Source organism: Oncorhynchus nerka, linkage group LG10, assembly GCF_034236695.1.
Source record: "Oncorhynchus nerka isolate Pitt River linkage group LG10, Oner_Uvic_2.0, whole genome shotgun sequence".
Taxonomy (NCBI): Eukaryota; Metazoa; Chordata; class Actinopteri; order Salmoniformes; family Salmonidae; genus Oncorhynchus; species Oncorhynchus nerka.
In genome coordinates this window covers 60010982-60031372 of record NC_088405.1, presented here as the reverse complement: position 1 = coordinate 60031372, position 20391 = coordinate 60010982, and the positions used below count along the sequence as shown (strand labels likewise).

The 20391-nt window shown below is 47.6% G+C and overlaps 1 protein-coding gene across 15 annotated transcripts in view; it reads right to left on the bottom strand.

Annotated features, from left to right (window-relative positions):
- Nucleotides 1-20391, bottom strand: part of LOC115135728 (RNA-binding protein Musashi homolog 2-like) — a 342501-nt gene that overhangs the window by 64799 nt on the left and 257311 nt on the right. For 10 of the 15 annotated variants that reach the window (XM_029670752.2, XM_029670753.2, XM_029670751.2 and 7 more), the window contains exon 9: nucleotides 7253-7424. In XM_029670752.2, coding sequence (XP_029526612.1) covers nucleotides 7253-7424 — 172 coding nt within the window. The remainder of the gene's footprint in view (nucleotides 1-7252; nucleotides 7425-20391) is intronic. The other 5 variants (XM_029670759.2, XM_029670757.2, XM_029670761.2 and 2 more) reach the window with 1 other exon arrangement.

Below are 20391 nucleotides of genomic sequence, written 5' to 3'. Positions count from 1 at the left end.
ACGCTAAATGCTAATGCTAAATGATAAATGCTAACGCTAAATGATAAATGCTAGTTTGCTATGGTAGAGAAGCATATTTTTTAAAATCTGAGATGACAGTGTTGTTAACAAAAGGCTAAGCTTGAGAGCTAGCATATTAATTTCATTTCATTTGCGATTTTCATGAATAGTTAACGTTGCGTTATGGTATTGAGCTTGAGGCTATGATTACGCTACCGGATCCAGCATGGCTCGACGCAAGAAGTTAAGGTACACCCATACCATTATATTGTTGAGGTACACCAACACCATTATATTGTTGAGGTACGACCACACCATTATATTGTTGGGGTACGATCACACCATTATATTGTTGAGGTACACCTACACCATTATATTGTTAATGTACGCCTACACCATTATATTGTTGGGGTACACCAACACCATTATATTGTTGAAGTACACCCACACCATTATATTGTTGAGGTAAGCCTACACCATTATATTGTTGAGGTACACCCACACCATTATATTGTTGAGGTACGCCTACACCATTATATTGTTGAGGTACACCAACACCATTATATTGTTGGGGTACGCCTACACCATTATATTGTTGGGGTACGACCACACCATTATATTGTTGAGGTACACCCACACCATTATATTGTTGAGGTACACCCACACCATTATATTGTTGAGGTACGCCTACACCATTATATTGTTCAGGTACACCAACACCATTATATTGTTGGGGTACACCAACACCATTATATTGTTGGGGTACGACCACACCATTATATTGTTGAGGTACACCAACACCATTATATTGTTGAGGTATGCCTACACCATTCCAACACAGAAAAGCTGCTTGTTTAGCATAGTTAATTACCATTTTTTTTAAGGAAAACAATTTCACTCATATTGTAAGTCATAAATACTGGACAGTTACTTTAAACGGGACACATAATTCAGACACCCCAATCAGCAGCCTGCATGTGTGTATATGCAACGTGTCATTGTTAACAGAGGTAGAGGTACGAGCATATACACTAGGGGGATCTGAGTCTGAGCGGAGAAGACAGAAGACAAAAAGAGGGAGGAGAAGAGAAGGAGGAGGAGAGGAGAAGAAGGAAACTCATTACTCTGGCGTGTTGCTGTGTTGAACCTAGCATCTCTGCCGCCCGCCATCTCAGTAAATAAAGTCTGTCATTGGATCTGGCCCGGTGGCTGTTTCCAGGCCCTGTTATTTGCGTTATTAATATGCATGCTAATGTACCTATTTTATGGCTCAACAGTTCTGATTCACTTCAAAATCAATTATCCATCTGGTACACCCATACTTGCCCAGGCTCAAATCTGTATTAATTTCAGCAAACATACATCGGGCACAACACAATAAAGATAAATGGCTAGATTAGGTGCAGTAAACAAAGGAACTAGTGGCAAGTTTTAATGAGATTTGGCTTATAAGAACCTTACAGTTCCTTAAATAATGAGCCTGGCTCTGTTTTTTTTCCAAATGCAAATTATACAAAGGAATGTTTCGCTGTCCTGCCTTTTCCAATTTCATTTAGATAAGAGTGTCTCCAAATAAGTTGGCAGTTAATATTCTCACATGAGCACTCCCCGCCTCCTCTGCCCCTATTCTCCCTCCGGAGCAGACTGTTTTTCCCCTCATCCATAGTGACGCATTGATCCGTAATAAGTTCCGAAAAGTTCACTGTGCTTGTTAAATAGTTCAAACGGACAAAATCTGGACTGGGAACTACTTAGACAGTGCTGACAGAACCACTTACGGGTGTTACTGCCACTTTTACCATAAACCATCAGCAAAATCAGTCTGATATCAGTGTCATGCCCTTAGCAACCCATCGCCCTGAGACAGAGAGGTGAGGAAAGAGAGAGATGGGGAGCTGATGATGATGAAGGAGAGAAGAGGAAAGGAGAGAAGAGGTACAGCTACAGCTGGCTGCCTACAGATGAGGGCCCTCCATGACACCCCTCTGTGTCCCTGTCATTACCCACTGCTGGGGTCACACAGACGGAGTGATGAATCCATAATATGACATCACCTCAATTTTCCTCTCCATTTATCCCGGTAATGTGGTGCCCTGTTCCCTACGCCTAGGACCACCCGTGACTCATCAGTGCCAGGAAAGTAGACCTCTTGTGGACACGGAAACGGCACACCTTAGATGAGCTCAATGTGGAGCTCAATAATCTGAGTACATTTTCCTCTATCTCACGAGACATTAGTTAGACCCAATACATTTTTGCAAATGTATTGAAAATGAAATAAAGAAATAGAACATTTACATAGGTATTCACACCCCCTTAATACTTTGTAGAAGCACCTTTGGCAGCGATTACAGCTGTGAGTCTTTCTGGGTAAGTCTCTGAGAGCTTTCCACACCTGGATGGTGCAACATTTACCCATTATTCTTTTAAAAAAATATTTAAGTCCTATTTAAGTCAAATTGGTTGTTGATCATTGCTAGACAATAATCTTCCGGTCTTGCCATAGATTTCCAAGTAGATTTAAGTCAAAACTGTAACTTGGCCACTCAGGAACATTCACTGACTTCTTGGTAAGCAACTTCAGTGTATATTTGGCCTTGTGTTTTAGGTTATTGTTCTGCTGAAAGGTGAATTAATCTCCCAGTGTCTGGTGCAAAGCAGACTAAACAAGGTTTTCCTCTCGGATTTTGCCTGTGCTTACCTCCATTCCATTTATTTTTTATCCTGAAAAACTCCCCAGTCCTTAACAATGACAAGCATACCCATAACATGATGCAGACACCACTATGCTTGAAAATGTGGAGAGTGGTACTCAGTAATGCGTTGTATTGGATTTTCCCCAAACATAACACTTTGTATTCAGGAGAAAAAGTGAATTACTTTGCCACTTTGCCATCTACTTTTTTTTTTTTTTACCCAGCTACTGTCACGCCCTGGTCGAAGTATTTTGTGTTTTTCTTTATGTTTTGGTCAGGCCAGGGTGTGACATGGGTTTTTGTATGTGGTGTGTAGCTTAGTGGGATTGTAGCTTAGTGGGGTGTTCTGGGAGAGTCTATGGCTGTCTGAAGTGGTTCTCAATCAGAGGCAGGTGTTTACCGTTGTCTCTGATTGGGAACCATATTTAGGCAGCCATATTCTTTGGTTGTATTGTGGGTGATTGTCCTGTGTGTCTTGATGTCCTTGTTAGAGGTTTGTAGCCACATGTATAGGCTGTTTTCGGTTTTCGTTTCGTTTCGTTTCGTTTCGTTTCGTTTCGTTTCGTTTATTGTTTTGTTGAGTTTGTGTGTTGATTCGTGTTAAGTTGTTTTATTAAACATGGACCGAAATCTACACGCTGCAGTTTGGTCCGACTCTCCTTCACCAGTAGAAAGCCGTTACAGAATCACCCACCACAGGACCAAGCAGCGTGTCAACAGGCAGGAGCCACAGGAGAAGCGACAGGTGCAGCAGAAGCAACAGCAGCAGCAGCAAAGGCAGCAGCAGGAGAAGCAACAGAAGCAGCAGTGGGAGAGGCTGCACTCTTTGGATAAATGGACTTGGGAGGAGATCCTTGAGGGAAAAGGACCCTGGGCAGAGCCATGGATGGAATTGGAGCTGTCGGCGAAGCAGAGTGCTGAGTCTGAGAGTGTGGAGGATGTAGTGGACAGAGTAGAAAGAAAGCTGTTGGCGTGGCATAGTATGCACGGCATACCAGTGCCAGCACCACGCATCAGGCCTACAGTGCGTCCCGCCTGTCCAGTGCTGCCGGAGCCTCCCGCCTGTCCGGCGCCGGAGCGTCCCGCCTGTCCGGCGCCGCTGCCGGAGCGTCCCGCCTGTCCGGCGCCGCTGCCGGAGCCTCCCGCCTGTCCGGCGCCGCTGCCGGAGCCTCCCGCCTGTCCGGCGCCGCTGCCGGAGTGTCCCGCCTGTCCGGCGCCGCTGCCGGAGCCTCCCGCCTGTCCGGCGCCGCTGTCGGAGCTACCGCCCCTCATGCCAGAGGCGCCAGAGCCCCTCATTCCAGAGGCACCAGTACTCCTCAGTCCAGCGCTGCCAGAGCCTTTTTCTCCAATCTGCCCAGCGCCGTCTGAGCTACCCGTCTGCCCAGCGCCGCCAGTACCGCCAGTCTGCCCACCGCCGCCAGTCTGCCTCTCCTGCGCTGTTGGAGTCTCCCGCCTGTTTAGCGCAGCCAGAGCCTTTCTCCTCTACAGCGCTGCCGGAGTCTCCCGCCTGTTCAGCGCAGCCAGAGCTGTCAGTCTACATGGAGCAGCCAGAGCTGCCAGTCGGCAAGGAGCAGCCAGAGCTGTCAGTCAACATGAAACAGCCAGAGCTGTCAGTCTGCAAGGAGCTGTCAGTCTGCAAGGAGCTGTCAGTCTGCAAGGAGCTGCCAGTCTGCATGGAGCAGCCAGTCTGCAAGGAGCAGCCAGAGCTGTCAGTCAACATGAAGCAGCCAGAGCTGTCAGTCTGCAAGGAGCTGCCAGTCTGCAAGGAGCTGCCAGTCTGCAAGGAGCTGCCAGTCTGCAAGGAGCTGCCGGTCTGCAAGGAGCTGCCAGTCTGCCCAGCACCGCCAGTGCTCCCAGTCTGCCCAGCGCCGCCAGTCTGCCCAGCGCCGCCAGTCTGCCCAGCGCCGCCAGTCTGCCCAGCGCCGCCAGTCTGTCAGGATCAGTTAGATCCATCAGTCAGCCAGGATCTGCCAGTAATACCAGTCGGCCAGGATCTGCCAGTAGTGCCAGTCGGCCAGGATCTGCCAGTCGGCCAGGATCCGCCAGTGTGCCAGGATCCGCCAGTCAGCAAGGATCCGCCAGTCAGCCAGGATCCGCCAGTCAGCCAGGATCTGCCAGATCCGCCAGTCAGCCAGGATCTGCCAGAACCGCCAGTCAGCCAGGATCCGCCAGTCAGCCAGGATCCGCCAGTCAGCCAGGATCTGCCAGAACCGCCAGTCACCCAGGATCCGCCAGTCACCCAGGATCCGCCAGTCAGCCAGGATCTGCCAGATCCGCTTGTCAGCCAGGATACGTCAGTCAGCCAGGATACGTCAGTCAGCCAGGATCCGCCAGTCAGCCAGGATCCGCCAGTCAGCCAGGATCTGCCAGATCCGCCAGTCAACCAGGATCCGCCAGTCAGCCAGGATCCGCCAGTCAGCCAGGATCTGCCAGATCCGCCAGTCAGCCAGGATCCGCCAGTCAGCCAGGATCTGCCAGATCCGCCAGTCAGCCAGGATCCGCCAGTCAGCCAGGATCTGCCAGAACCGCTAGTCAGCCAGGATCCGCCAGTCAGCCAGGATCTGCCAGATCCGCTTGTCAGCCAGGATACGTCAGTCAGCCAGGATACGTCAGTCAGCCAGGATACGCCAGTCAGCCAGGATCAGCCAGGATCCGCCAGTCAGCCAGGATCCGCCAGAACCGCTAGTCAGCCAGGATCCGCCAGTCAGCCAGGATCCGCCAGTCAGCCAGGATCCGCCAGTCAGCCAGGATCTGCCAGATCCACTTGTCAGCCAGGATACGCCAGTCAGCCAGGATCCGCCAGTCAGCCAGGATCTGCCAGATCGGCCAGGATCTGCCGGATCCGCCAGTCAGCCAGGATCCGCCAGTCAGCCAGGATCCGCCAGTCAGCCAGGATCCGCCAGTCAGCCAGGATCAGCCAGGATCTGCCAGTCAGCCAGGATCTGCCAGTCAGCCAGGATCTGCCGGAACCACCAGCCAGCCAGGATCTGGTAGATCCATCAACCTGCCTGAGCTTCCTCTCACTCCTGAGCTTCCTCTCACTCCTGAGCTTCCTCTCACTCCTGAGCTTCCTCTCACTCTCGAGCTTCCTCTCACTCTCGAGCTTCCTCTCACTCTCGAGCTTCCTCTCACTCTCGAGCTTCCTCTCACTCTCGAGCTTTCTCTCACTCTCGAGCTTTCTCTCACTCTCGAGCTTTCTCTCACTCTCGAGCTTTCTCTCACTCTCGAGCTTTCTCTCACTCTCGAGCTTTCTCTCACTCTCGAGCTTTCTCTCACTCTCGAGCTTCCTCTCACTCTCGAGCTTCCCCTCACTCTCGAGCTTCCCCTCCGTCCCGAGCTGTCCTTCAGTCCCGATCTGCTCCTCAGTCCAGTGGGGTTCTGGGTGAGGACTACTAGGCCATGGTCGGCGGCGAGGGTGGACTATCCAGGGACGCGAGGAAGAGGGACTAAGACAGTGTTTGAGTGGGGTCTGCGTCCCGCACCGGAGCCGCCACCATGGACAGACGCCCACCCGGACCCTCCCTGTTGTTTTGAGGTGCGTTCGGGAGTCCGCACCTTGGGGGGGGGTTCTGTCACGCCCTGGTCGAAGTATTTTGTGTTTTTCTTTATGTTTTGGTCAGGCCAGGGTGTGACATGGGTTTTTGTATGTGGTGTGTAGCTTAGTGGGATTGTAGCTTAGTGGGGTGTTCTGGGAGAGTCTATGGCTGTCTGAAGTGGTTCTCAATCAGAGGCAGGTGTTTACCGTTGTCTCTGATTGGGAACCATATTTAGGCAGCCATATTCTTTGGTTGTATTGTGGGTGATTGTCCTGTGTGTCTTGATGTCCTTGTTAGAGGTTTGTAGACACATGTATAGGCGGTTTTCGTTTCGTTTATTGTTTTGTTGAGTTTGTGTGTTGATTCGTGTTAAGTTGTTTTATTAAACATGGATCGAAATCTACACGCTGCAGTTTGGTCCGATTCTCCTTCACCAGTAGAAAGCCGTTACAGCTACTAACAAGTGCCTTCTTTGCGAGGCATTGGAAAACCTCCCTGGTCTTTGTGGTTGAATCTGTATTTGAAATTCACTGCTCAGACTGAGGGACATTACAGATAATTGTACTGTATGTGTGTGTGGAGGGTACAGAAATTATATAGTTTTTAACATGATTTTTGAATGACTATTACTGCACACAGACTGAGTCCATGCAACTTATTATGTGACTTAAGCAACTTTTTACTCCTGAACGTATTAAGTTTTACCATAACAAAGGGGTTGAATACTTATTCACTGAAGACATTTAAGCTTTTATTTTTAAGAATTTGTCAAAAAAAAAAAAAAACATAATTCCACTTTGACATTCTGGGGTATTGTTTGTAGGCCAGTGATCAAAATCTCAATTTAATTCATGTTAAATTCAGGCTGTAAAACAACATTTGGAAAAAGTCAAGGGGTGTGAATACTTTCTGAAGGCACTGTACACCACCAGCACATTGGTTCTCCTTTATTACTTTAAAAAAAAACAATGAATCAGAGACCTGCACAATTGTTGGAGAGTGAGTGTTAGGGAATGTTACCGTGTGGGACTGAGTAGTGTGCTGGACTTTGCTGGAGTAGTGTTGGTCCATACTCACTCAGCATGCCCATCCCCAGCATGAAGGCATCCATGGTGTAGGGCAGGCCCCTGGCCCTCCCTCGCGTGCCTGGTGGGAACATCACCTCCTTGGGCTGGGCCTTCTTACATTCTACCTGTGAACACAGTGGGGAAAAAAATGAAAAATCAGTCCTAATGGCCCCATGGAGGGAGAAGAATGGGACTGGGCAGGACATATCCAGATTCCAGTAGGACTCATAGAACAATACTGTTGCTTTTTTCTAAAAAGCTCAAGTTTGCTTGTCTGGGGAAAAATCTAAGGTCAATCCTTCAGAGTATTCCAGTGCCTTTTGAAACTACTGGTGCATCAGGATAGTTGTAGAAGAGCCTCCAAACATGATGTCTCCATTGATTATTTGAAAATGTCTTCCTGTAGCCACTTTCTATTGCCCAGCACCACAGTCACCTGCTAGTGGAGAGGCTTCATGTCTATTCTAACCCTGGCAGACCTTCTTATCATTCAGGAGTAGACTGAGGAATATGGAGAGAAAAGAATCCTCCACCCTGACTTCCACACAAACACTTTAGACAGCCCCCATCATCTCAGTGAATGCTTTGTTTTCTGTCCTTTTATTCAAATTCTTGTCAGTCTTCCTAGAGAGAGACAGAGTGAATGCTGAGGCCAGGTTGGTCAAATTCAAATTTCTGCCTCTGTGTGCTCATCTGCTCTGCAATACCCAGCCCATTCCACCTGGATCTCTCTCTCTCTCTCTCTCTCTCTCTCTCTCTCGCTCTCTCGCTCTCTCTCTCTCTCTCTCTCTCTCTCTCTCTCTAGCAAGTGATATAGATAATAAAAGAGAGTGAAATAAACAATAACAAATGAACAGTAAAACATTGCACCCACAAACGTTCCAAACAAAGACATTTCAAATGTCATATTATGTCTATATACAGTGTTGTAATGATGTGCAAATAGTTAAAGTACAAAAGGGAAAATAAATAAACATAAATATAGGTTGTATTTACAATGGTGTTTGTTCTTCACTGGTTGCCCTTTTCTTGTGGCAACAGGTCACAAATCCTGCTGCTGTGATTGTACACTGTGGTATTTCACCCAAGAGATATGGGAGTTTATTAAAATGTGAATTCTTTGTGGGTCTCTCTCTTGCGCTATTTCTCTCTCTCTCGCTCCCCTCTCTATCTCTCCTGCCATCTACTCTCTGCTCTCACACACACTTAGTTCTGCCCTCTTATGACTAACATATTCTCCTCCAACACAATGCTTATCAGCTGGTAGATGTGACAGGTCTAAATACTAGCAATACAGCAAGCCTGTATGAACATGTATATATGTACTCTGTGTCAACACCGCTGAGAGAAATACATCAATGTTCTCGCTAAAGAACATGCACACAGATATATCTGTATAGACATATACAAACATGAAACCACACATGCCAAGCACGGGCACACACACATTCGCACAAAAAGTCTCACACACATACACACACAAAGTCTCTCACACACACACACACACACACACAGACACACATACACATGCAAACACACACAAATTCACAAGCTTCACAATCTCAATCCTTCAGAGAGGAGCAGCTGGGGTAAACAGAGCAGGACCTGTCTAGGAGGGGTGTGTGTGGTGGAGGGGGGTTGATCAGACCAGAAATAACATTCCACTCTGACAGACTGATAGGGGGGGGTTCATCCACACCAGTGAGAAAGTCATCTCCAGCCGTATCCTATTTACCACACATCTATCTGGGCTTTATGAAATATACAGGAGTGGGTGTCTGTGTGACTGGCTTGGCTGACAGGGCTGGCGTGTCTGTGCCGTGTGTCTATCGCCTGCTCTTCTTTTTGGTAGGCCGAGCCTGTTCATTGCGCCGCACAATCTGTCTGCTCCACTGCCTGCTTGGGCCCTAGGCCTGTCCATCTGTTTGTCTGTCTGCCTCCTGGCTTCGTGTCTAACCCACAGCCTCAGATTTAACAGGGCCTCTCTCTCTCTCTCTCTCTCTCTCTCTCTCTGTCTCTCTCTCTGTCTCTCTCTGTCTCTCTCTCTGTCTCTCTCTCTCTCTCTCTCTCTCTGCTATTCAAATTCACATGCATGTCATCCTGCCCACTGCACAATATAAGCTGCTTCTCCTCTGCTGGGTTGGATACCACTGCACAGTGCAGGTAAACCCCAGCATCCATACAAATGCAAATGGCCAGGGCTGCACCTCTGCTCTGCTCTGACAAGCTCCAGGCAAACATTATCATTCCTTCACTGATCCTCCACAGTAGAAACAGCCTGGTATTATACAGTGTTATTATACAGCGTGAGTTGCTGAGTTAGAATAAAAGTTGCCCATGCCTAAGTGTGAAGGTTGCTGTGTTAGATTAATAGTTGTGGTGTACAAATGTGGATGGTGGCTGCTTGCTGTGTTAGTGTGAAGGCTGCTGTGTTAGTGTGAAGGCTGCTGTGTTAGTGTGAAGGCTGCTTGGTCAGTGTGAAGGCTGCTGTGTTAGTGTGAAGGCTGCTGTGTTAGTGTGAAGGCTGCTGTGTTAGTGTGAAGGCTGCTTGGTCAGTGTGAAGGCTGCTGTGTTAATGTGAAGGCTGCTGTGTTAGTGTGAAGGTTGCTGTGTTAGTGTGAAGGCTGCTGTGTTAGTGTGAAGGCTGCTGTGTTAGTGTGAAGGTTGCTGTGTTAGTGTGAAGGTTGCTGTGTTAGTGTGAAAGGCTGCTGTGTTAGTGTGAAGGCTGCTGTGTTAGTGTGAAGGTTGCTGTGTTAGTGTGAAGGCTGCTGTGTTAGTGTGAAGGCTGCTGTGTTAGTATGAAGGCTGCTGTGTTAGTGTGAAGGCTGCTGTGTTAGTGTGAAGGCTGCTGTGTTAGTGTGAAGGCTGCTGTGTTAGTGTGAAGGCTGCTGTGTTAGTGTGAAGTTGCTGTGTCAGTGTGAAGGGTGCTGTGTTAGTGTGAAGGCTGCTGTGTTAGTGTGAAGGTTGATGTGTCAGTGTGAAGGCTGCTGTGTTAGTGTGAAGGCTGCTGTGTTAGTGTGTAGGCTGCTGTGTTAGTGTGAAGGCTGCTGTGTTAGTGTGAAGGCTGCTGTGTTAGTGTGAAGGTTGCTGTGTTAGTGTGAAGGCTGCTGTGTTAGTGTGAAGGCTGCTGTGTTAGTGTGAAGGCTGCTGTGTTAGTGTGAAGGTTGCTGTGTTAGTGTGAAGGCTGCTGTGTTAGTGTGAAGGCTGCTGTGTTAGTGTGAAGGCTGCTGTGTTAGTGTGAAGGCTGCTGTGGTAGTGTGATGGCTGCTGTGTTAGTGTGAAGGCTGCTGTGTTAGTGTGAAGGCTGCTGTGTTAGTGTGAAGGTTGCTGTGTTAGTGTGAAGGCTGCTGTGTTAGTGTGAAGGTTGCTGTGTTAGTGTGAAGGCTGCTGTGTTAGTGTGAAGGCTGCTGTGTTAGTATGAAGGCTGCTGTGTTAGTGTGAAGGCTGCTGTGTTAGTGTGAAGGCTGCTGTGTTAGTGTGAAGGCTGCTGTGTTAGTGTGAAGTTGCTGTGTCAGTGTGAAGGCTGCTGTGTTAGTGTGAAGGCTGCTGTGTTAGTGTGAAGGTTGCTGTGTCAGTGTGAAGGCTGCTGTGTTAGTGTGAAGGCTGCTGTGTTAGTGTGAAGGCTGCTGTGTTAGTGTGAAGGTTGCTGTGTTAGTGTGAAGGTTGCTGTGTTAGTGTGAAGGCTGCTGTGTTAGTGTGAAGGCTGCTGTGTTAGTGTGAAGGCTGCTGTGGTAGTGTGATGGCTGCTGTGTTAGTGTGAAGGCTGCTGTGTTAGTGTGAAGGCTGCTGTGTTAGTGTGAAGGCTGCTGTGTTAGTGTGAAGGCTGCTGTGTTAGTGTGAAGGCTGCTGTGTTAGTGTGAAGGCTGCTGTGTTAGTGTGAAGGCTGCTGTGTTAGTGTGAAGGCTGCTGTGTTAGTGTGAAGGCTGCTGTGTTAGTGTGAAGGCTGCTGTGTTAGTGTGAAGGCTGCTGTGTTAGTATGAAGGCTGCTGTGTTAGTGTGAAGGCTGCTGTGTTAGTGTGAAGGCTGCTGTGTTAGTGTGAAGGCTTGTTAGTGTGAAGGCTGCTGTGTTAGTGTGAAGGCTGCTGTGTTAGTGTGAAGGTTGCTGTGTTAGTGTGAAGGCTGCTGTGTTAGTGTGAAGGCTGCTGTGTTAGTGTGAAGGCTGCTGTGTTAGTGTGAAGGCTGCTGTGGTAGTGTGATGGCTCGCTATCTCCAGAGGAAAAGCTGCAGTGTTAGACCACTAAGATTAGTGGCTGTTGGAGGGCTAGTCGATTAAAGAAGCAGAGGCCATAGAAACACACTGTCCCTTCGTTCGCTGCAAAGCACTTTGTAGCTGTCACAGAGCACCTGTCCTCCTAGCTAGCGACGCTGCTCTGTTCTCTCACCCCCATTTGTGCCTCTACGCTTCCTACCCTGTGAGAGCGACAATTTTCAGACTGCCATCATTTTCCAATCAAAGCAAATGGGAGCTTAAATACCTGTAAGGTGTGGGAGGGTTTGAGGAGGAAGGGGAAGCAGAGCAGGAGAGTGCACACTAGCAGTCTAATTGTCAGGGAATGACCTCTATACTGAGTGGAGAGAAACCAGGCAGTACAAATAGGACTATTAAAAGTCTCTACACACTGACTGGGGCGAACACACCTACACACTGACTGGGGCTAACACACCTCCACACTGACTGGGCTAACACCACCTACACACTGACTGGGGCTAACACACCTACACCCTGACTGGGGCTAACACACCTCCACCCTGACTGGGGCTAACACCACCTACACACTGACTGGGGCTAACACACCTACACCCGGACTGGGGCTAACACACCTACACACTGACTGGGGCTAACACCTACACACTGACTGGGGCTAACACACCTACACACTGACTGGGGCTAACACACCTACACACTGACTGGGGCTAACACACCTACACCCTGACTGGGGCTAACACACCTACACACTGACTGGGGCTAACACCTACACACTGACTGGGGCTAACACACCTACACGCTGACTGGGGCTAACACACCTACACACTGACTGGGGCTAACACACCTACACACTGACTGGGGCTAACACACCTACACACTGACTGGGGCTAACACACCTACACACTGACTGGGGCTAACACACCTACACACTGACTGGGGCTAACACACCTACACACTGACTGGGGCTAACACACCTCCACACTGACTGGGGCTAACACACCTCCACACTGACTGGGGCTAACACACCTCCACACTGACTGGGGCTAACACACCTCCACACTGACTGGGGCTAACACACCTACACACTGACTGGGGCTAACACACCTACACCCACCTCACACATCTTACACACTGACTGGGGCTCATGCACAGACACACACCTCAAACATCTACACACCCTCACATGCTTACACACACTTTCTGTTCAGTGGTCGACTGACTGGTTTGGTGGTGTTCAGCTGGACAGGAGCTCAGGAACAAGCACAGGAAGTGCCAGGTACACCACTCTCTTCTCCCCAGCAGCTCCAGTCCCTCCCTCCCCCAGCATACACACCTCACAGCCCACTGTCACATCCAGGTAGCTGGGCCATCCACCAACCACATGGGCTGGGGGGGAGTGAATCCCCGGGCTGCTGTGAGTCAGTCAGGTCTGGTTGGAGTGGGTTTGTTATTCAGGGGAATAGCTCTCCTCTCCTATCCTGTCGTCTGTTAAAAATGAGCCGAGAGCTTGGCGGCTAGTGTGTGAGGGCAACACAGAAAGAAGTGGGGGATAGACGGGCCAAGAGGAGAGTTCACATCACTACTCAGACCTGAGACTCTCAATCAGGCTGCCTCAGAGCATCCTCTTCCCTCCTGAACACACAGACAGACAGACAGACAGACAGACAGACAGACAGACAGACAGACAGACAGACAGACAGACAGACAGACAGACAGAGATACCGCCACTATCTATAGGCCATAAGCATTGCCTCTGATTCTCCTTGTAGTGGTGCTGCTACGATGGCCAAGTTAGATAGATAAGGACGTATTAGTAAGCATCCCCATCTTTGAAACACAGCTGACTCTGCCAGACTGAGAGGGCAGGATTTATCCAGCGGTCATGACCTTCTCAATAGATCTCTCATTTCCATTAACCTTGTGGGTGTTGTAGGGAGCTGTGTGGGCGTGTCAGCCCTGTATCAGGCCTGCAGCAATGCTGTCCTCTGGGATGCGTGCCGTGGAGCGGGCGTGGGGTGGGCTACGTTGCGGCAGCGTTCACTCCACAACAGAGTGGATTATATCAGTCTACTTAAAAGGGCTAGCACTCTGGAGAAGGGAAACAGCGTGATTCATCCACTATAGCCTTCCAATTCCCAGCTGAACAGTAAAAAGCAATGAATGGTGTGAAAATGTCAGTCAGCTGAGTGATGTCAAGCCTGTGGGCACAGGCCATGGGATTATTCACTTAAGAAAAATGAGCTCACAGCCATTTGACTGCTGAATATTTACACTAAAGGTTGTTTAAAGGGTGAAATCACTTATAACTCAATGCAAACATCATCACACTTTAACAGCGTCAAGACATTCTAACCAACAGAATCAGATGCAATTTGCATATATGTGACCCGTTTCAGGATTCTAGGCGTATGTCGTTACTCCTTCACACGAGAGATGTTTGAACGTAATCTTTAAAAAAAAAATCTAAATGTGTTTTTTGTCCAGAAATGACTTCTGGAACATGTGAACTTTCATGTGCCTTAATAACAAACTTGTATGCCATCTGTAAATACGAATAAAATTGTTAAATTACGAGCCTAGTTGGTTTAGCCACAGAAAACGACAGCAACCTTCCCGCTAGCCATGATTGGCTGAGATAATGAGTGGGCTGGACATGACGAGAGATACACTCGGATTGGTCTGCCATATGGCATGCTTCTGTCTATTTGAGTTGGTTAGTATGTGTAGGTTATCCTGTCTAACGCAGCTTTTAAAACCTATATATTGCTTAGTAGAACTGCATAAGTGTTGCGCTCCACTTTCTCAAGGACCGAGCTTTGAAATCAGTGGAATTAGAGTATGATAGCTAAGGAGATGCATAAAACACCTGTCTCCGGATTACATCTTCAAACTAAGGGCATCCGTGACAAGGAGAAGCGTCCAACCATGATGTATATGGGTAAGATAGTCTAGCTAGCTACATTTTTAGATATTACATGTTTCTAATTTTGACAAATTCATTTTCAAGTGTACTGTTAGCTAGCTATCTAACGTTAGCTGGCTGGCTCACTAGTTAATGTTACATGTATGATCTTATTATTTGTATCTCAGAGCAAATTGCTTGGCTAGTTATAGCCTAATGTTAGCTAGCTAACATTCAACCTGTTTGGTTAGCTACCTGCAGATTCATGCAGGGTAGTAACGTCATGAGTAGTGATTATGGTTCATTGTTTAGCTAGCTAAACATCTACTGCTGCCCCCTGGACACTATGATCACTTGGCTACATAGCTGATGCCCGCTGGACTGTCCATTAATCACGGTACTCCATTCTGTTTATTTATGTTTTATCTGTCGGCCCCAGCCGCGAACTCAGGCTCTGTGTGTAGTTAATCCGACCCTCTCTTCCTAGTCATCACCATTTTACCTGCTGTTGTTGTGTTAGCTGACTAGCTGTTGTTGTCTCACCTGTTGTTTTAGCAAGCTCTCCCAATCAAGACTTGCGATTACTTTATGCCTTGCTGTATATCTCTCTCAAATATCAATATGCCTTGTATACTGTTGTTCAGGTTAGTTATCATTGTTTTAGTTTACAATGGAGCCCCTAGTTCCACTCCTCACACCTCTGATACCTCCTTTGTCCCACCTCCCACACATGCGGTGACCTCACCCATTATAACCAGCATGTCCAGAGTTACAACCTCTCTTATCATCACCCAGTGCCTGGGCTTACCTCCGCCGAACCCACACCCCACCATACCCCTGTCTGCACATTATGCCCTGAATATATTCTACCACGCCCATAAATCTGCTCCTTTTATTCCTTGTCCCCAACGCCCTAGGCGACCAGTTTTGATAGCCACACCCTCATCCTACTCCTCCTCTGTTCCTCGGGTGATGTAGAGGTAAACCCAGGCCCTGCATGTCCCCAGGCACCCTCATTTGTTGGCTTCTGTGATCGAAAAAGCCTTGGTTTCATGCATGTCAACATCAGAAGCCTCCTCCCTAAGTTTGTTTTATCTCACACACCTACACACTGACTGGGGCTCATGCACAGACACACACCTCAAATATCTACACACCCTCACATGCTTACACACACTTTCTGTTCAGTGGTCGACTGACTGGCTGGGTGGTGTGGTCTGCCAACCCTAATGTCCTTGCCCTGTCTGAATCCTGGCTTAGGAAGGCCACCAAAAATTCTGAGATTTCCATACCCAACTATAACACTTTCCATCAAGATAGAACTGCCAAAGGGGGAGGAGTTGCAATCTACTGCAGAGATAGCCTGCAAAGTTCTGTCATACTTTCCAGGTCTATGCCCAAACAGCTTGAATTTCTAATTTTAAAAATTAATCTCTCCAGAAACAAGTCTCTCACTGTTGCCGCCTGCTACCAACCCCCCTCAGCTCCCAGCTGTGCTCTGGACACCATCTGTGAATTGATCGCCCCCCATCTAGCTTCAGAGTTTGTTCTGTTAGGTGACCTAAACTGGGATATGCTTAACACCCCGGCAGTCCTACAATCTAAGCTAGATGCCCTCAATCTCACACAAATAATCAAGGAACCCACCAGGTACAACCCTAAATCCGTAAACATGGGCACCCTAATTGACATTATCCTGACCAACTTGCCCTCCAAATACACCTCTGCTGTCTTCAATCAGGATCTCAGCGATCACTGCCTCATTGCCTGTATCCGCTACGGGTCCGCGGACAAACGACCACCCCTCATCACTGTCAAACGCTCCCTAAAACAAATACTGTGAGCAGGCCTTTCTAATCGACCTGGCCCGGGTATCCTGGAAGGATATTGACCTCATCCCGTTAGTTGAGGATGCCTGGTCTTTCTTTAAAAGTAACTTCCTCACCATCTTAGACAAGAATGCTCCGTTCAAAAAATGCAGAACTAAGAACAGATATAGATCACTCCAGACCTGACTGCCCCCGACCAGCACAAAAACATCCTGTGGCGGACTGCAATAGCATCGAATAGTCCCCGCGATATGCAACTGTTCAGGGAAGTCAGGAACCAATACACGCAGTCAGTCAGGAAAGCAAAGGCCAGCTTTTTCAAGCAGACATTTGCATCCTGTAGCTCTAACTCCAAAAAGTTCTGGGACACTGTAAAGTCCATGGAGAACAAGAGCACCTCCTCCCAGCTGCCCACTGCACTGAGGCTAGGTAACACGGTCACCACTGATAAATCCGTGGTAATCGAAAACTTCAACAAGCATTTCTCAACGGCTGGCCATGCCTTCCTCCTGGCTACTCCAACCTCGGCCAACAGCTCAGCCCCCCGACCCATACAAATCAGCTGGGCTTGACAATCTGGACCCTCTATTTCTGAAACTGTCCACCGCCATTGTTGCAACCCCTATTACCAGCCTGTTCAACCTCCTTCGTATCATCTGAGATCCCCAAGGATTGGAAAGCTGCCGCGGTCATCCCCCTCTTCAAAGGGGGAGACACCCTGGACCCAAACTGTTACAGACCTATGTCCATCCTGCCCTGCCTATCTAAGGTCTTCGAAAGCCAAGTCAACAAACAGATCACTGACCATCTCGAATCCCCCCGTACCTTCTCCGCTGTGCAATCTGGTTTCCGAGCCGGTCACGGGTGCACCTCAGCCACGCTCAAGGTACTAAACAATATCATAACCGCCATCGATAAAAGACAGTACTGTGCAGCCGTCTTCATCGACCTGGCCAAGGCTTTTGACTCTGTCAATCACCATATTCTTATCGGCAAACTCAGTAGCCTCGGTTTTTCTAATGACTGCCTTGCCTGGTTCACCAACTACTTTGCAGACAGAGTTCAGCGTGTCAAATCGGAGGGCATGTTGTCCGGTCCTCTGGCAGTCTCTATGGGGGTACCACAGGGTTCAATTCTCGGGCCGACTCTTTTCTCTGTATATATCAATGATGTTGCTCTTGCTGCGGGCGATTCGATTCCCTGATCCACCTCTACGCAGACGACACCATTCTGTATACTTCTGGCCCTTCCTTGGACACTGTGCTATCTAACCTCCAAACGAGCTTCAATGCCATACAACACTCCTTCCGTGGCCTCCAACTGCTCTTAAACGCTAGTAAAACCAAATGCATGCTTTTCAACCGTTCGCTGCCTGCACCCGTACGCCGACTAGCATCACCACCCTGGATGGTTCCGACCTAGAATATGTGGACATCTATAAGTACCTAGGTGTCTGGCTAGACTGCAAACTCTCCTTCCAGACTCATATCAAAACATCTCCAATCCAAAATAAAATCTAGAGTCGGCTTTCTATTTCGCAACAAAGCCTCCTTCACTCACGCCGCAAATTTTACCCCAGTAAAACGGACTATCCTACCGATCCTCGACTACGGAGATGACATCTACAAAATAGCTTCCAATACTCTACTCAGCAAACTGGATGCAGTTTATCACAGTGCCATCTGTTTTGTTACTAAAGCACCTTATACCACCCGCCACTGCGACCTGTATGCTCTAGTTGGCTGGCCCTCGCTACATGTTTGTCGCCAGACCCACTGGCTCCAGGTCATCTACAAGTCTATGTTAGGTAAACCTCCGCATTATCTCAGTTCACTGGTCACGATGGCAACACCCACCCGTAGCACGCGCTCCAGCAGGTGTATCTCACTGATCATCCCTAAAGCCAAAACCTAATTTGGCCGCCTTTCCTTCCAGTTCTCTGCTGCCTGCGACTGGAACGAATTGCAAAAATCTCTGAAGTTGGAGACTTTTATCTCCCTCACCAACTTTAAACATCTGCTATCTGAGCAGCTAACCGATCGCTGCAGCTGTACATAGTCTATCAGTATATAGCCCACCCAATTTACCTACCTCATCCCCATACTGTTTTTATTTGATTTACTTTTCTGCTCTTTTGCACACCAGTATCTCTACCTGCACATGTTCATCTGATCATTTATCACTCCAGTGTTAATCTGCTAAATTGAAATTATTCACTCCTATGGCCTATTTATTGCCTACCTCCTCATGCCTTTTGCACACAATGTATATAGATGTATATTTTCTACTATGTTATTGACTTGTTTATTGTTTACTCCATGTGTAACTCTGTGTTGTTGTCTGTTCACACTGCTATGCTTTATCTTGGCCAGGTCGCAGTTGCAAATGAGAACTTGTTCTCAACTAGTCTACCTGGTTAAATAAAGGTGAAATAAAAATAAATAAAATAGCTAGCAAGCTATATGTCTTAACAAAAGACTCCACTATGCGTGTCCATTTTAATAGTTAATTTCGACAACTGTTAGCCAGTTAGCTTGGGTGCTTGACTGCTGTTAAGACAGAACAACCCTTAAAGAGATTGGTGGAGCAAACTAAGAGGGTGTGAACGATGCTGAATGGGTGTAGACGAAGAAGAGCTCTCCAGTAAGTACCAAAACATTCAAAGGCCATTTTATCAAAAGTTTATCAACTTTCAAAGCAGAATTACTTTCCCATTGTTCCTCAAATGCAGTGTATAATATCTCATTTTGTAGCTCTGTCTCTGCTTTTATCCAATGTAAAAAACACAATTTCAAATTTTGCTACATAAGACCGAATCCAGGCGGTCGATCACATATTTAAAAAGCTTTTTTTTCTTCTAATGTCACAGTAAAGAACAATGGTAGCATAATGGTTACATAATACGTCCATTATTTATGGTGGATAGTTTTTACGGCAGTAGACCATCTTGAGAACACCCTCTTCACAGCTCCACCTATAAACCAAAGGTTTTAGTGATTCTGCATCTCTAATATTGTAACTCTATGAGAGGAGAGCTGAGAAGAAAAAGCAGACTAGGGGACGTTGATGATCGTTTATTTGTCAGGACAACCTGTTCTCCATAATCAGATGTTCAGACCTTTCAGATGCAGGATACCAAACACTTTTCCCCAAAGTAAATCTGTCATGAAGGAAGCACACACAGATATGCCACCTCCTTTTGGCGTATGCAATTGCACAGCCACACAAAGAGTACTGAACCAGAGAGCACAGGATGACTTCCTTCCTCAAAGGACTGAATCATGAAATGAGAGGCAAAATAAGCTGCTTGTACTGAACAAGGGACATGGTAAAAGTGCTCACAAAGAATTTGGAGGAAAATGACAGCAAGAAAATCGCTTCCTGTTTCATGGCTGTATGATGCAATAATGGCGGGTCACTATGTTACGCGCAATGTGCATAAAAAACCCACGGCACCTGTCATGGTACCAATAATTGCTTGTAATACACCAGATGTATGTCCTTGAACCGATTATTTTAAAATTGCACACAGAAGAAGTCATAGGGATAATTTAGTTGCTAATGGCAGCCTGCAGTAGCTCGGCCTTCAGCTTGAGTTATTCAATGAGAGGGGGCAGCACTGAGCTAGCCTGCAATGTCCCTTCCTGGAATAGCTCAAACTGCTTTTCTCAATTAGATTTGCTCAACTCCTGCATCCTCTCTCCTCCGTCATTTCTAGACTCCTTTTGAAAAAGCTTAAAGGTAATCGAGGAGAGGCGGCGAAGAGAGGGTAAGTGGACAAAAATGTGTATGAAATGAGAATCCATATCCAATCACGCGTCATCAGGCAAATTACGTTTGCAGGGTGGAATCCCAAAATAAATGTATAAAGGGATAAAAACGAATTTGTGCAAGACATTTTATAGATTAAAGGATGTGTGGCAGATTTCAAAACTCTTCTGTGAAGGACTCAGGTAGGATATACTTGTGTTTCTTCGCCAAAAGGAGGGTATCGAGGACGGGAGGACCGTTTTCCGTTTGCCTACTAACGAATTCACGAACTCCTCGACCACTCAACGGTTTCTGGGTCACGAAAAAGAGAAGACTGAGGAGGGAGGACGGAGGAGAGAGGACAGAGGAGGTACTTTTACCAAAACAAGAAAACCCCTATGTCT